The following is a 15,890-nucleotide window of genomic DNA, read 5'->3' on the forward strand; positions in this document are numbered from 1 at the left end:
GAAATATTCTTGCTAAAAACGAGAAATTTTCTTGCGTTTGTTTCATATACTGAGAATATAGAAAAGTATGCAATAGAAATGAGAATTTTATTTCGTAGCTTGATAGAATTTAAGTTTATGTTGAAAGCAAACAATGTGTTTCAACACATCTGAACGTAAAAAAATTCCACATAGATCATTTCAATATCAAACATTCTATGTCGGAATTTGAATGAAGTCTCAGTATTGTGCGTCATCCTTGATACATCTAACGAAACAATTGTACGTTATTTTGCGTCTGCTTTTACAACGCCAAACATCTCGTTCCTTTTATTTGACATCCAATTACAATACTCACATTTAATTTTAAGTCCCTTAATATTCTTTTTACCGCAGATTAAATCGAACTTAATCAAGAAGGGGTAAAAAGATCTCCCACCCGTATACATACGGAATTTAAAGCCCATCTTCATGCAGAACGTTTTCTCTCCGTAAGCGAGAAAGAGAGAGTCTTGAAAGAAACCTCGAGAGAAATTAAATTTTTAATTGCAAAAGCTTAAAGAAGAGAGAGAGAGAGAGAGAGAGAGAGAAAGGCGTCTTTGAAACGGCCATCATCAGTACATATACTTGGCTGGGCAAAAATAAACAGAATCGCGCGTCGGTAAATGGGTCACAACCCTCTTCCACCGTGAAAAAAACTGAGAAGCGTCTCGAGTCGTCTACAAGTCGATAAAGCAGAACATATAAAGAGTGAGAGAGGTTTGCGTGCGCGTAACTAGAGAGAAAAAGAAGGCCATATCGGAATTTCATTTCTCGGGGATAGATCCCTTTGAGTACTTTTAATAAGGAATTCTGCTGCCGACGATCGTGAGAGAGAGGGAGAGAGAAAGAGAGAGAAAGAAACGTAACGTCGTTAATAATACTTTATGAGAGAAGTCGAGAAAGAAAGCGAAAAAGTAGTGATTAAATGTCGAATTGATGCATTTAACTCGTGGAAAAGTTTGTTTTCTGCTGAGGAGGATATTACTTGTTATTGAGAGCGTAAACCTCCAAGCCTGTAAGAGCCTGTACGTACAATGTACAAAAAATGCGTTGATGTTATATTACGAAGCTTAGATAAATGCTTTTTTTCTAATTTTCAATTAACCATTGTGCAAATCAGCTGCATTTTATTTACTGAAAGTTAGCGTCTGCGCGAACTTTTTTATCTACACTTTTTCTATTAACAAAAGATGAAAGTTTTAACTCAACTGGATATTTAATACAAAATTTAACTTTTACACTTTATCCAACATAAAAAGTCCTCAAATACAGAATTTAACGACCAACTAGAGAATACAGAGTTAACAAGTAGTGGATATTACATTTTTAAATATTAAAATGCCTCGCTAATATAGTCTTTATTGGTCGTCAAAAAAAAAAAATAAATAAATAAATAAATAAAATTGACAATGATAAAAAATTTTGAAAGTTATCCAAGCAACGCATCGAAATTTCGATTTTAAATAAACGTTTACAATTTTTAACGTTTGATGTGAAAAAGATAATAAATTTCGAAATAACGCTACAAAGCGACTTTTGTCGATTTATATATTTCCCTACTTTATCACCCAAAAATAGTAAATTACGTTCCTAGAATGGGAAAGAATTGATAATTCCACAGCACGTGAGAATTGACAACTGAGGCGAAGCCGAGCTATGGGCTTATCAATTTCCCGGCAGTGGTGCGTATACTATTTCTGCGTCCCGCGAGGCCGAAATGATGATGTTACCGACCAAGCCGCGGTCGGAAAATGCTACTTTCAGGCCTCTGGACAAAAAAAAATGTTCCTAATAACTATCCGCGCCCGCCTCTCTGGAAAATTCTTGAAGCTACAAGTTTCGCCTTGCCGTTACCATCCTCTCCCATTGCTCGTGTATACACAGCTCTCATAGACAACCAAAGCGCCTCGAACTCTGCAGCTCTCAACTTTTGTAAACAATACAGAATACGATCGTTCTCGATGAGATAAGCTTATATAGCCTGTCGATAGCTCACGTGGCTCTTTGTTTCGCGATATACAATGATTGATTCCTCGCTCGCGTGTGTGTATAGCTGCACACGGCATTTCGTAGTTAGTGATCGTTAATGAGCTAACGTTCAAAACAAAAACAAGCATCTTTGGAAAATTGCATATCGTGACCGCGCGTACACTCGCACTTTCAGCATCGGTGATAGCATTCGAAGCATGATGACGATTTGCCACTGATTTTCCTTCTCGTTATTATTAGAAAGCGACAGTATTTGTGACTACGGATTTTCAATATAACTATACTAAGATCCGCGAAAAAATTGTTTCCTCGTTTATTAAATTCTCATTCTGTTTGTTGAAAAATGAATCAAAGACTGACGACGGATGAGGGGGTGTACTAATCATGAATTCTAAAAGTCAACGTGCGCTGCTTCTCTTTCTCTCTGAAAAAGTCATAGGACTTTGATTTTTGCCTAATTGAGTTATAATATTGCATGAAGTTCCGCGCGCGAACGCAAAGAGATAAACTGCTAAAAAAGTTACTCTGGAGGAAAAAAATATATATACACTTGGCTTTACGATAACGCCAAGCCCATCATTCTTTATAAAAGTGTTGCCTTGAATAAATATAAATAAATTGTTCGCTTTGGCTTTGAAGGTTGTGTACATAAAAAGTGAATTACATTGGAAATAATGTAAAAGCAGTCGACGTTTTCCAAGATGTAAACGAAAATGTCGAGGTTTTGAGATAATAACGACGAAACATAACAAAAGCAATAATTACTATAGATTTCTATGTTCGAGATAAGATTTTCGCGTAAGATATGCAAGATCATAATTTTAGGGATGTATTTTTAAGAGAAACAAAGCTGGAAGCAAAACTTATCTGAAAGGTCATGAAATAGGTATTTATTATAAGTATACGATATCGTTTGACGAGAGAGCAGATAGTTACACACGTGATTTCATTTCGTATCAGTCAAGAGTTGTTTGTTAAATCCCGCGCGAAAACGATAAAATACGTTCTCGTTCGGCCATTAGTATTCTTAACGGCGACTTAATTTTTACGGCGCCCTCACTTACCAGAAACATTGTTATACGCGTCGCAGCCTGAGTAATGAGCTCGTAATTTCTTTTTCCTCTTTAGCTACAAGCTATCATTTTAGTGATTCGCCTACAGCATTTTTTTTGCGCAAAGTCGGGCTATTGTTTATGGCGAGCATATGAGATAAGGTTTCCGATATAATGGAGACCTTCGTGAAAAAGTGTGTGACAGGGATGTGAAACGTCGTCGTCCTATGTACGTGGAATGTTGCCGTTGTGTATTACAGCATCGACTTTCTTTCATATATGCTTAACGAACGTTTTTATAAAATTCATCGTTGAACGTTCAGCCGAGTAGAATCATGTGTTATTTCTAATTAAAATGCACCACCAGGGTTTTACATTAAATGTAGTTGAAGTTTTCATTTGAATATACTTTGATATGGCGACGTTGGATGCAAAAAATTCATTTTTGCTGACCAAATAGATTAACCGCAGAAAATGAAAAGTATACAGAGAAACGCTTAAACATCAAGCCTAAAATAGTGTTTAAATTTTAACAGCAGCGGAGCAAAGTTCATGATCAAATTTTACCGAAACTTAAAAATTACTATTGAATGTCTTTTCCCCATTGTGCAAGTCACATTTCTACCACATAATTTATCCAGAACAAACGACGCGTACTCCATCTATCTATCTACTGTTCAGAACCCACCCACACATCTCTCTAATTCATCTAACAACAAAAGAATCGCGCGACCAACCCATAAAACAAAGTCGTGTTAAATATACTAAGTATGATTTGCACGAATGTTCATTTTAAATTATCGAGGCGATATATAGAGTTGCGGTCGACGCGCGCTTGGTGTGGTTGGGTTGCACCTGCGGCATTTTCAGCAATTTGCTCGATTACACACAAGAGCCACTTTTCGCGATGATTTTTCAAACTAAGCGCGCGAGCGCCACTCATTTTTTTCGCGGGCTTTTACATATTAAAAATACTTTCATATTTTTATAGCGTGCGACGCGTCTCTGTCTTTTTACTCTACGTTTAGAACGACTTAAAATACGGTGTGGAAAAAACAATATTGACAAAAATTTAACACAACAAGCCACGGTACAGCACTGTGTGAAGCATAAAGAAATCGGAAAAAAAACAATCTGATCGTTAAACCTTTAACGTGGTGAAATTAAAAACAGTAAAAAGAGGCATGAGCAGATACTTGAATGAAGTTTCTTCCATAACGCGCATACAACAATTTGCAATTGCCAACTGTTATCAAAAATAGATTTCGCGCAACCTCGCTTCGCGAAAACCTCATATTATGCTGCAACTGTGCATGGCATTCTAATACACTCAAATGTAAATATTTATGTCTGCAAACATTTCTGTGAACATACAATATCGAAACAAAGCCTTTCTCCCTGCAATGCGCACGTTTGGCTTTCTCTCACCCGCGCATTAACCTTCAAAAATATCATCTCTCGCTTTTTTTCGATTTCCACAAAGTAACTGAACTCGAGTCAATAAAAAAATCTTATAATGAAAAAGGGATTGTTTTAAAGAAAGAGATAAAGATATAGAGATATATACCTATGAGCATCATTTTAATCGCAGCGTTGAAATCCTTGGAAAAGCAAAACGATCACATATATATATATATATATATATATGACACCACTGCACCGCACGACCTTTTACCTTCCTCTTCAATGACAAAATTCACACTTCATCTTGCTCACGTGCACTGCACTCATTTACTATTTCGTACGAAAATTTTTTTCTAACAGAGGTAAAAAGTAGTTACGCACGTTACAACACTGCGAATCACGCTGGGCAACGGGCCACACGCACCCTCATCGATTTCTTTGAGAGAGAGAGAGAGCTGAGTAAGAGAGACTTTCTCCCCCTTTTCGCTAAGTATTGTGCGTGCGGACGTGCTCTCCCCTGTATACACGCAGCTTCTCTCTTTGTGTGCGTAGCGTGTGGTTTTGGTGGGGAGATCAAAAAGAACCGTTCTGGCAGTAAACTTCTCCTCCTCAAGGGCACGCGGAAAAGTCCTTTGCGTACATATATATATATATATAGCGTGGGAGAAAACAAGGTCGGGAAAAAAATATTCTTCTTTCACCCTGTTCCTAAAATGTAATCCTCCTACACAAAAATTTGTAGATACACGATCACACCACCCTCACTTTTTTCTTTTTTCAAAATTGGAAATGCTTTTTGCATGTAATTATCTGACATAAACACCAGCGTTGATTTTCTTGTACGATAAATAAACTTTGGTGAAAGATCGTCAGAGCCTCGTCTCGCTAAACAAATTGCAAATATCGTGCATGCGAAGCGTTCACTTTGGTGTCTCGCAGTCGACTGACTGGTAGTGCGACGCGCTCGCTCGTTCGAGCGCCAAGGTGAAAACGGCCGGCGCGCGCGAGTAGATAGACAGAGACGGAGAGAGAGAGAGAGAGAGAGAGAGAGAAAGAGAGCCACATGCGTTGCGTCGCCGCAAGGGAGGAATGCCCTATTGTATGTGTGCGGCAAGCTATTCGAGGGCTGCTCATGCCTGTCGTGTCAAGGGACTTCCTCCTTTGGGCTAAATTTTTTTCTTTTTTTCGGGGCTGCTTGCTGTTATCTGGCCTCTTCACAGTAATGGGTGTGTGTGCCACCGCATAGGGATGTGTGCGTGTGTTATTTTGACACTGTAATTCGCGATGTAGCGGTGAAGGATGTTATCTGTATCTTTTCAGTTTTGAGGGTGCTTTTTGCTCGACTTTTTGTGTGATCGTACGTTTTATGGTTTTAGATTGAGATTGTTTTGCGATTGTCCGCAGATGGATTGCAGACCGCGCCTATTCTTCCAAAATTATACATCGGAAGTAAATTTTATGTTTGCACTATGCTTCTAGCGCTGAATTAGTGATCAACCTTTATACATTTCGGATGACTGCCAACAGCTGAATTAAAAGTTGCATTTTTCGTTAAAACGCACGACAATAAATGTTTATCCCGAGGTGATATTGCGTTGCACGCAATTACAAGTCGTTGAATTCGCATTTAATACGTTGACGAGCTTGTATGTATCCAGATGAAAGTCGCGTCAGGCACGACACGATTAATAGGAATTCAAAGCGCGAAATGGCATGGAAAAAAAGATACAATCCAACAGCCCACCTCACGAGAACGTGCGGTGACAATTATAATATTTCACCTTAACGCATAAGCTCGGGGCGCGAACGTGCAGAGGAAAAAAGAGGAGAAGGCAGTGGCGTGGATATTTCAACTTGGCCGCGACGACGGCTACCGGCGCTACTCCGGCACGCATAAATCAACGGAATAATCGGCAAGCCACGAGCCGAAAAAAGTTTTCTCGCCGGGATATGATCGATCGTCACTCCGCGCCAATTCTCGCCTCTGTGTCTTTTTCTCCTTTACGTAACGCCGCAATGTGCTCTCGGGCGCGCGAGCGCGGGCCACGCGCAATTACGTATACGCGTGCGCCTGCGTACGGACACGCGACCTTGCAATGTGCGCTCGCTGGCCTTTCGCTTCGCGCGTTTCTCTATGCGTTTCATTCAGCTTTTTCGCGCGAGCAGATCTTGCGCGATCAACTAGGACGGACGAGCGAAAACGCGCAATCTGTTGACTCACTTGGCCGATGACGAGATGGCTTTCGTGACTAAGTTTTTCCTTTTTCTGAACGGCAGCGTCATACCTCGCGTATCCCGTGAGCCTGAGCGGCACTGAATTCCGCTTTTGCATTTGCCGCGTGCAACGCACAAAAACCTTAATTAAGGATAAACTTGTGACTATACCAAATGGTAGATATAATTTATCAACTTTGGCTACGAATCTGCAGCTTGATTTCATTTAATGAACTTATACTGACGACACCACGACACTTACAATTAGTACACCGTTAGTCGTTAGCGTTTAACAATGCGCTTTATCTATAATTATGTGATTTCTTAACGACTTGTTGTTGTGCTGTAGAGCGAACACATATTTGTAAATAGAAAGTGGAAATGTAATCTTGTAAAGCGCGGCAACATATGTCTAATTCATCGCGTGGACAGCGTTACCATTTGGGGTGATTATTTACGTATGAGCTTATCGGAAACACCAAAAAAAAGAAAATAATCGAAAAAGAAGAAGTAGGAAAAAGAGGGAAACTCATGATCGGTGAAACGCAAGCAGATCGCGGGATCAGCCGCAATGAATCACATTTTACGCCCGCTCGCCGAGAGCGCCAATCGGGCGGCATTGTTAATGCAACGCCACGCCCGCGAGTTTGCAAGATGCGTTCGTTCGTGCTGTTCGCCCGTGCCGCGGGGAGTTAATTACCGCGCGATCGGCGGGTGCTCTTGGCGAAAGAGTCGATTTCGGGGCGGCTCTCTCTCTCTCTCTCTCTCTCTCTCTCTCTCTCTCTTCGCGGAATAATTACAAAGCAAACGCCGCCAAAAGAGAAGGGATGACACAGAGAGCTTTTTTAATATTTTGACGAGGGGCGAGGGGTGGAGCGAGACAGACCTGTCCATTCTTTGCGTTATACGAAAGGCAAGGCTTTGGTTGTCTCATCCCTCTCGCGTTATCAGCGCTCCGTTCGACCCCCTTTTGTTTTACGGAACAAAAAGAAAAGAAAGAATTAGGTCAACTCTTTCTTTCTTGTTTATTACGCACTTTCTCGCCGAACTTATGTGAGAAGTTCATGCTGCACGTGTACTGCCGAAGAAAATTCTATTTGATAACGGCTGTTTATTTTTAATCAATGGTAGATATTAGCATGCTTTTTTTCAGAGTTTGCGTAAAATAAACGATATATATTATCATTAATGCATAATTATTTTAGTTTCGGTGTATTATCTCCATTAAATTTGGATGGAATTATACACGTAGCCTAGCGTTACTATCTTCAAGAGAGATCAAAGGATCATGTATATACCAATGATAAATAGGGATTAATTCAACACGAATATAGAGTGTTTACCCAGCATTATAGGTATTTGAATGTACTACAATGAAAGCGTTGTGATCGATTTTACATCGGAAATTGAAAATGAATCGCCCAATTTGGAGATCAACTTACAAATATCAACATTTCATTCTTCATATTGTTTGGCTACTTTACAGTCAATCATGGCTAATAATGCTCCATTATTTTTGGCTTTTGTACATTCCAAGTGTTATATGTATTCGCAGTGAATACACTACGTACATAGGCTTCATTGAATATATTCATCCTTACAATATGTTACTAAAATAAATTTTTTTTGTTACGTAAAAATCTTTATATTACATGAAAATTAAATTTCTTTGAAATATATGTGTAAATGAGGAAATATGAAAGTCATTTATAGATTTTCGTTTGCATTTTTTCAGTCTTGATTATTGATGCAAATATTAATAATTAATGTCTGTACGGACTGGTAGTTTCGGTAATTCATGTGAATAATTTTCGAAATAATTATTCAAACCACATATCATGAAATATATATAAGCTTTCAAATTTGTCATAATATTATCTTGCAAGAAAAATGATTTTGAAATAAAGAATTTCCATTCTTAAAATGTGATACTACACAAACAACTCAAGAGATAACTAAAACTGAGGAAACAACAAATATTTCCGAAGAAAGAAAGTTCATTTAAAAATTAAATTTTCAAAAATGTATGTATAGAAATTACATTAAAAAGTAATATTGACACAATTGAAGAATATCGCCATTAAGAAAAATTTAATCTTGAAACAATAGTAGTTTTTACTGATTTCAAGAAACACGTTTAATGAAAATGAGAATTTTCTTGAAACATAATAAAATGATAATCGTTGATTTCATAAATTTAAAACACTGACATTCCAGAACGCAAACTCGAATAACCAATTGTAAAAGAAATGTCGGCGTTGATCTCTCGACGCATACGTATACGTTTGACCTCCAAGTACATACACAGAGTGTATCTCATGCATATCTCTGCTGAATTGATTAGTTTCTAAATAGCATCTCTTGTCTGGGACGACGTAGCCGTGAATAAATCATGCATACCACGCACGCGCGAAACGATCCAAGAGCTAGGCTCCCAAAAAGCGCACCACAAAACAATGCATCGCGAAAAGCTGATGAATCCAGGTATCAATGTACATTTACTGCCAAACATTTCTACGGGCAGAAATCTAGTTCGGCAGTCTGCTAACGTTAATTGGCGGATTCATCAACTGTCAACGATGCATTGCTCTGACGTGCAGTTTTTGAGGCCAGCTCTTGGATTATCAGAATGCTGCACGCAGCCGCCTTGCGAAATGGCCCGAACAGTTTCTTTATATACGCGTACACGGCTCTGTCACTTCGTTTTAACGCGGCATTTGCACGTGCCAATTTATACGCGCGCGTGCGCGTATAGATACGGTTGATTATCCATTGCTCGCGGTCCAGAGCCGCAGCATCCTTTTGTGGCAATGAGGTCGCGTCGGAAAAAGAAGTATGATCGGTGCAAATAATATTCCTCGTTAAAGGCTGCTAATCTCGTTACGTGCCCAATGTAAACCAATGAAATTCGATTTGGGCGTCACGGCTGAGTGATACAGAATCAGATTAGTTATTAATTTTCAAACGCTAATCATACGCAGATGTACGTATAACTTTGCTAAAAGGGAATTAATGCCAGTCAATTAAATAACAGCAGTCGTCGCTCTCGCCGAACTTGGACTTGTCGCACTACTGCACGAGTTTCGTGTGAGATCTAATTAGCGCGTACCGAACAGTTCTCGCGAGATGTGCATCGTCGATCGAAATTGCCGGGATGCGCGCGCGCGCAAACCTCGCGAGAGATGTACTTAGGTCCATGTGTAACATTGACTGTCTCGACACCTTCCTATTTTAGCACGCGCAATCTGAGTCTCGAATTCGCTGGATTGTTGGACGTTGTGACTGCTGCCCCCGATGTGATATTATTTATGCCGTGTAAATTTTGCATTGTTGTTGAGATATTTGTGTTTTAAGGGATCAGCCAATGTTAACAATTAAAAATAAAAAATTTTCTCCGTTTGCTTGTAAAATCGTGCTAGTGAAGATATCGTTATGAAACTTTTTTTTTCAATTTCAAAAATCTAAAAAATACACGCCACGGAAACTCACTTTTAACATGACTTTATTTATTGAAAAGATTTAGCACCGCGCATGAATTTGGGCGTCAAAGTCACCGAAAATCTTTTATAGGGGGCTGATTTGGTTCGCTTCAATATGTACTTTGAGATGAGTCGAACTTTTTTTCAATAAAATCATTTATTTCATGTTTGAATAATGGTTTTTTAATAAATTATATGTGTTTTTTTCAATAAAATTCGAAATAATCTATCTTTTAGACATGAAAAAATGTGATTTCTGTTCGTATTGACGCTAAAGTTCGAAAACGATGCTGAATCTTATCAATGAATATAAAAATGTGATACTAAGTGCTATGCTAATATTACCCTTCCGAGGCTTACATTTAAGGATTTTTAACTTGCGACCAAAAAATGTAAAGCGTATCCCGAACACTTCAAGGGAAAGAAAGAAAAATTCCATGGAGATATTTTGATTAGAATGGTACGTAAATGCTAATAAAGAAATCTACCTAAACCAGGGGAGGAGTGAAGAAGAACGAAAAAGGAGCGGGGAGGGCTCACCTGCGTCCTTTCTACTACTACTACTACTACTACTACTACTACTACTACACACACACATATACACAATTTCCTTGCGAAAACACTGCTATAACAATACATGTATTTATAGGATAATAATTTTCGCTTCAAACATAAATTAAATAAAAGCTTATATGCATGCGTCAAAGCATTCAAACGCATGTTTGTCATTTTCCAAATTACACGAGCTAAAAATAATAATTCCATTGTACATCATTCTCTAATATACGTACACGAAGAAGATGTATTTATAATTTATAGTGCGACGGCAACTGCAGCATACAAACTAACGGTATTATACGAGCAGTGCAAACTCGATTAGAAACGAAGCTACGCAAACTCAAAGTCGGATGGACTCGCGACATCCTCGAAATACATGAACGAGATTTGGGGTCCACAGGTATATATATACGTGTATCCGGCTGAGAGAATGGTTTTTGTTAAGCGTTCAGGGAAGAGGAAAAAGCGGACTGGACCCTGCTGAGTGGCCCGCATCAACTGTCTCGAGTTTGGGTCCCTCGCAACTTGCAGATGAAACGAGACGACTGCGCCGTATTTTCTTGTCTCTTTCACAAACAAGTTTTTCCTTTCCTTTACGGGTGATCACGCCGTTTCGCTTTCTTCTTTTCCGAAGGACGTTGCGAACGATGTTTCCGAAAAATAACGTTGACATTGATTGGAAAGCGCGGCGTTCTGTTTTGTTGGTGGAAAAAGAAAACGAATGCCGTAGGAAAATTAAACGGTATCAACGTAAAGCACTAATGGAAAATACTGCGCTTCGTTCAATTTACTTTTTCATTATTTTTATTCGCTAGCGAATCCAGCGAGGCACGGCACTATATCGACGCCTCTCGCACATTGCGCACTCGTTAATTTCATTTTTCAGGGTAAACATGCGATCGTACTACGGCTGATATCACTTTTAATTGTATTGCAGAATGAAGTAAAGCGCAACTCGTATCGTCTGTATACCTGGATTGTCGGCATTGATTAACTCGTTCAATAGCAATGTCCTTATAATACAATTGTTATTATATAATTTATCGAGGCCGAGCAATCTAATCAAAAGCGTCTGTGAGCGAAACCGAGCGTTGAACATGGTGAACGTATAAGACGTCCTGATTAATGACCATTGATCGCGCTAAAACATTTAGCCGCGGGCGCCCTATCAAAGAAATCAGATGGCGACGTGGGCTTATCAGATGGACGGACTTTATGGTATTGCGATCGATCAATCCGTTCACGAGTAATTTGAACGTTTGCCATTGAGCTTACGGGAACTGCAAGCGGATTGTTGTTGCCAAGCGGTTTACAGACGGCAATCCCATTAACGAGCCAAGACACGCAAAAATAAGTCAAGTCAGCATCGTTTGAAGAGAGAAACCAAGTTAATGTCCTGTTCGCGCGTTATTTCATGAGTTTTCTAAATTGGATTCGTTCTGAGAAAAAGCCATCAGCAGAAAGTTCGCGCGGCTGAATCGTAGTTCGGCGAAATATTTTTAACGCAAAATAAAGTTGACAAAGTACTTGCGCCACTTGCATTTTAATGATTTCCAAAAATCAGGCGGATGGAGAACAATATCTCTTGTCCCCCGGCAGATAGAAAAAGAGGAGCACGAACTGAATCTCGGGCGATAAAGTTCAATCATTATCGCAACTCTTCGGTAGTAGCGATCGGCTTTTTTAACTGTCGTATAGAAGCTAGCGACGTTTGACAAGTGCCCCACATCTCATATCTGATCCCTTATCTCGCGCGTGCGTGTGCCACTCCGCACAGAGGAGGCAGCGTATCATTTGTACGTACCACGTATGAAACGTGACGGTAATGATGAATCTATCGCGCGCTCGCGAGGCAAGACAAAAAAGCGCGAACAGAGAAACTTTGTTCGCTATCGACGACTCGGTTTCGCGCTCATTTTCCTCGGCGCAAAGTTTATCCGCTTCTCCGACCTCCACAAATCACCGAGTGCCCTCGACGTTTATCTACATCTGTACTTGGTTCTCTGTCGACTTGTTTGGCAAATGACAAATCGTCGTGTTCTCGACCGAATGTTCACATAAAATACAACTGTCCCGTCGCTCACTGCAGTCATCCGATTGTTCGTTGGATGGGAACTGACAGCTCCGGGCGAATCTGACGGACACTGTGAAAGGGAGCATCGATAATACATCCGACAATGGGCTCGGACGAATTACGTAAAGGACCGGCGTAAGAGAGGCGCAAAGAAAAATTATCGATAATCACGGGGAAAATTGCGATCGGGACGAGGAAACGAGCAGCGACATTTCGGCTTTCTGGCGAGAGCCGCGCGCTTTTGATCTCGCTCTAAAGGCGCGAGGTGAAATTCCGCCACTGCGTCTGGCTTTGTTGGTAATGCCTGGCCATTATGAACAAGAGCTCCCTTAAATTGTAGAGTCATGCAGCGTGCACAGGCGGGAAAAGAGAGGGCGCCGCTTATTCGTTTTCCGATTCGATCGCGCGTGAAACTTTCCTTTTTTTCTCTCCCTCCGCACGCTCCTTCCGAGAGACTCTACTCTCTTGGGAATCATACTATCTTGGCTCTCCTGCAAGGCACACTTTCTGTTGGCTGCACCAATGCTCGGAAGTAGCCTATTCTCTCTCCTACGAGTGGATTCCTTAAAATGATTGCAGATTGCTCGAGTAAATATTCTTAGGAAACCTTTTATGCACTTGTTTTTTTTGTTATTTCATATTTCAGTTTTATTCGGATTACTTTATCATTATTTGCTTTGCTCATCAAATATTGGTCGATTTTCACTCAAGGAAGTTACTTGTATTTTAGTAAAGCTTACTGTGGCATATGAACATACTCTTTCGAATCTGACGTTCGTTAAACAACACTACAGAATATTACGGAGGACGTGAATGCGGGAGAGTTGATGCTTGCCTTTATTATTGACTTATAAATAATTGATTTAGCATACCTATGCAAATTGATAATAACTCTATTGGAATGGTCGATTATTCTAAGTTTACCGAAATATCGAATAAGTTCACGTTAACTGAAAATCGAACAATCAAACAACTAGAATTAGGCTCTGCCATTGGAAATTATCAAATTTTCTTCGCGTACAGGTGAGTATTCTTTTCTTGTTCCTGTGTCGCCATGACAGTAGAAATAAAGTCTAACAGGAATGTCGTAAACTAAAGAAAAAAAAAACTAAAATAATTGGAAATTTATGATTCATTAAGTAATTGAGCTGGTTTAATTTTTCTATCCATGACAAATACCCAAAACTTACGAAAATTCAAACGTATGGATTTATTATGAAAATCTCATAAATAGTGATTTTGTTCACAATGATTATTATTTTTTTTTCAACAGAATGATTCGATTTCGGCTAAAAATCTAGTAGACGTAGTATTGTATAGAGTTGATCTACGACGCGTATTGCGATTTTCTAAAACAGCACCCGGCTGACTGACCAAGTGTACGACCCGCCTTACTTTCGCGAATTCACACGTGATCCTGCTATACAGGCTTATCCTTCTCAAACCCTTCAACGGCAACTCAGTATTTTTCCAACTGCGATAATTGTTCTCACGCAAGAACAATTATGACGGAACTATTCTTCTCGCTGTTTTCTATCTCAGCAGTATATATATATAAAGCAGAGTCGAGAGTAATGAAGCGTAATCTATGAACAATAAAAGAAACCAACCGTTTTTTCTTTTTGTTATCCATATATCAATTCATATCTCGCGGCAGGTTGACTTCGATCGCGTCTTCGCAATCGAATTGTTTGGTCAGATGAGCAATATCTCGGTTGACGAGCCTTGCTCAAACAGACATTTAATTAATTCAGCTGCAGGTATATACACACATGTCGCCCCTTCCCATGTTTATGGCTCGATCTTACCTGCTATTAGTATCATACGGCGCACATGGAATTTTCGAAAATTGATTACGGCATTTGAGCGTCGCGGACTATAAATATCGTCTTTTGCTGCGTTGAATGATTTTAATCAACGCTATTGTAATATGTCTGTCTCTTGGACGTGACAAAGGGACACGTGTCCGAGCGACTGAATTCCAATTCCACACGGTAATCCGCAATAAACGAACCGACGTTCACGACGAAATGGAAAAAAACTATCCTCGCAGGAGAGCCTACGGTGAATCTCGTTTGCACGCGCATAAAAAAAAAACAGAGAGAACGACGGGAGCTTCCACTCGAGTCGTGCGGATATGTGATGTGCAGTTGCACGTGTAATGATACGTATACGCACCGCACGAAAGGAGTTTAATTATATGGATGCTTGGCTTTACTCTTTGTTGTCGTTTCTCTTTTTCTGCCGCTGGCCTTTTAAAAGGATTGTCGTGTTTGCCAATGAAACCTACTAAACAGCGATATGGAAATATAATTGTCGTTCATAGGCGAGTTTATAAAAGAACTGCCGGGGAAGGCTCTTGAGAGAATTGAGAAAGATAAGAAGGGAAGGAAGGTGGCGACGCAGTGAAGAATGGATTTAATCTTAAACGCTTTATCTCTTGCACACGAGTTTTCTTTTCTCTGCTATGAGCGAGTTGGCAGCTCTTGAGAACCTTTGCATCTTTTTTTTTACATAAACGCGTCGGAATATTTAGCTTTTATGCACGAAAGTTTTATATGACGATGTCATTGGTTTTGATTAACTCTAATAAGTAATGTTTGTCGTTGATTCGCAAATACAATTAATCGAAAATTTTGTATAATAATTGAATGACAATCGAACTTCCAGGTAATATTATAATTTTAAATTGTATATGAAGAGTTATTACTAGTTCAAATTCGTTTCATATGACGAATTCTTATGAAATATCGATATTGCACGAAGCTCATAAATATTACTGTGTAATTGGTTGCTAATTTAATAATCTCATAAAGCATCCAATATGCAGTTAATAAAGGTGAACTTTGCTCAATTTTCAACAAAATAAAAACTTTTAATTTCAAATATTGGTCAAATACTTCCTATGGTAAATTTCTAATGAACAGATGTTTAAAAACTGGACGAATTAATGAAATCATTTGTAATAAAGTCACGCGTGCCAATGATAATGAAAGATATAAATTTGCTCAAAAACTACCTCAGTAACAAACCTATAATGGTTAAAATAATGCATATAATTACGGTATGTACGTGCACAGGTCATCACTAACGAGTGCT

At 39.3% G+C, this 15,890-nt stretch overlaps 1 protein-coding gene across 1 annotated transcript in view; it reads right to left on the minus strand.

The window, feature by feature from the left end:
- LOC131665645 (tsukushi) overlaps nt 1–5,390 on the minus strand; it is a 45,620-nt gene extending 40,230 nt beyond the window's left edge. The window contains exon 1 of the mRNA XM_058937685.1: nt 4,630–5,390. Coding sequence (XP_058793668.1) covers nt 4,630–4,642 — 13 coding nt within the window. The 5' untranslated portion in view covers nt 4,643–5,390. The remainder of the gene's footprint in view (nt 1–4,629) is intronic.
- Between the last annotated feature and the right edge of the window lie 10,500 nt (nt 5,391–15,890).

The sequence above is a fragment of the Phymastichus coffea genome, unplaced genomic scaffold (genome assembly GCF_024137745.1).
Source record: "Phymastichus coffea isolate CEN01 unplaced genomic scaffold, Cenicafe_Pcof_1.1 PCOF00053, whole genome shotgun sequence".
Lineage (NCBI taxonomy): Eukaryota > Metazoa > Arthropoda > Insecta > Hymenoptera > Eulophidae > Phymastichus > Phymastichus coffea.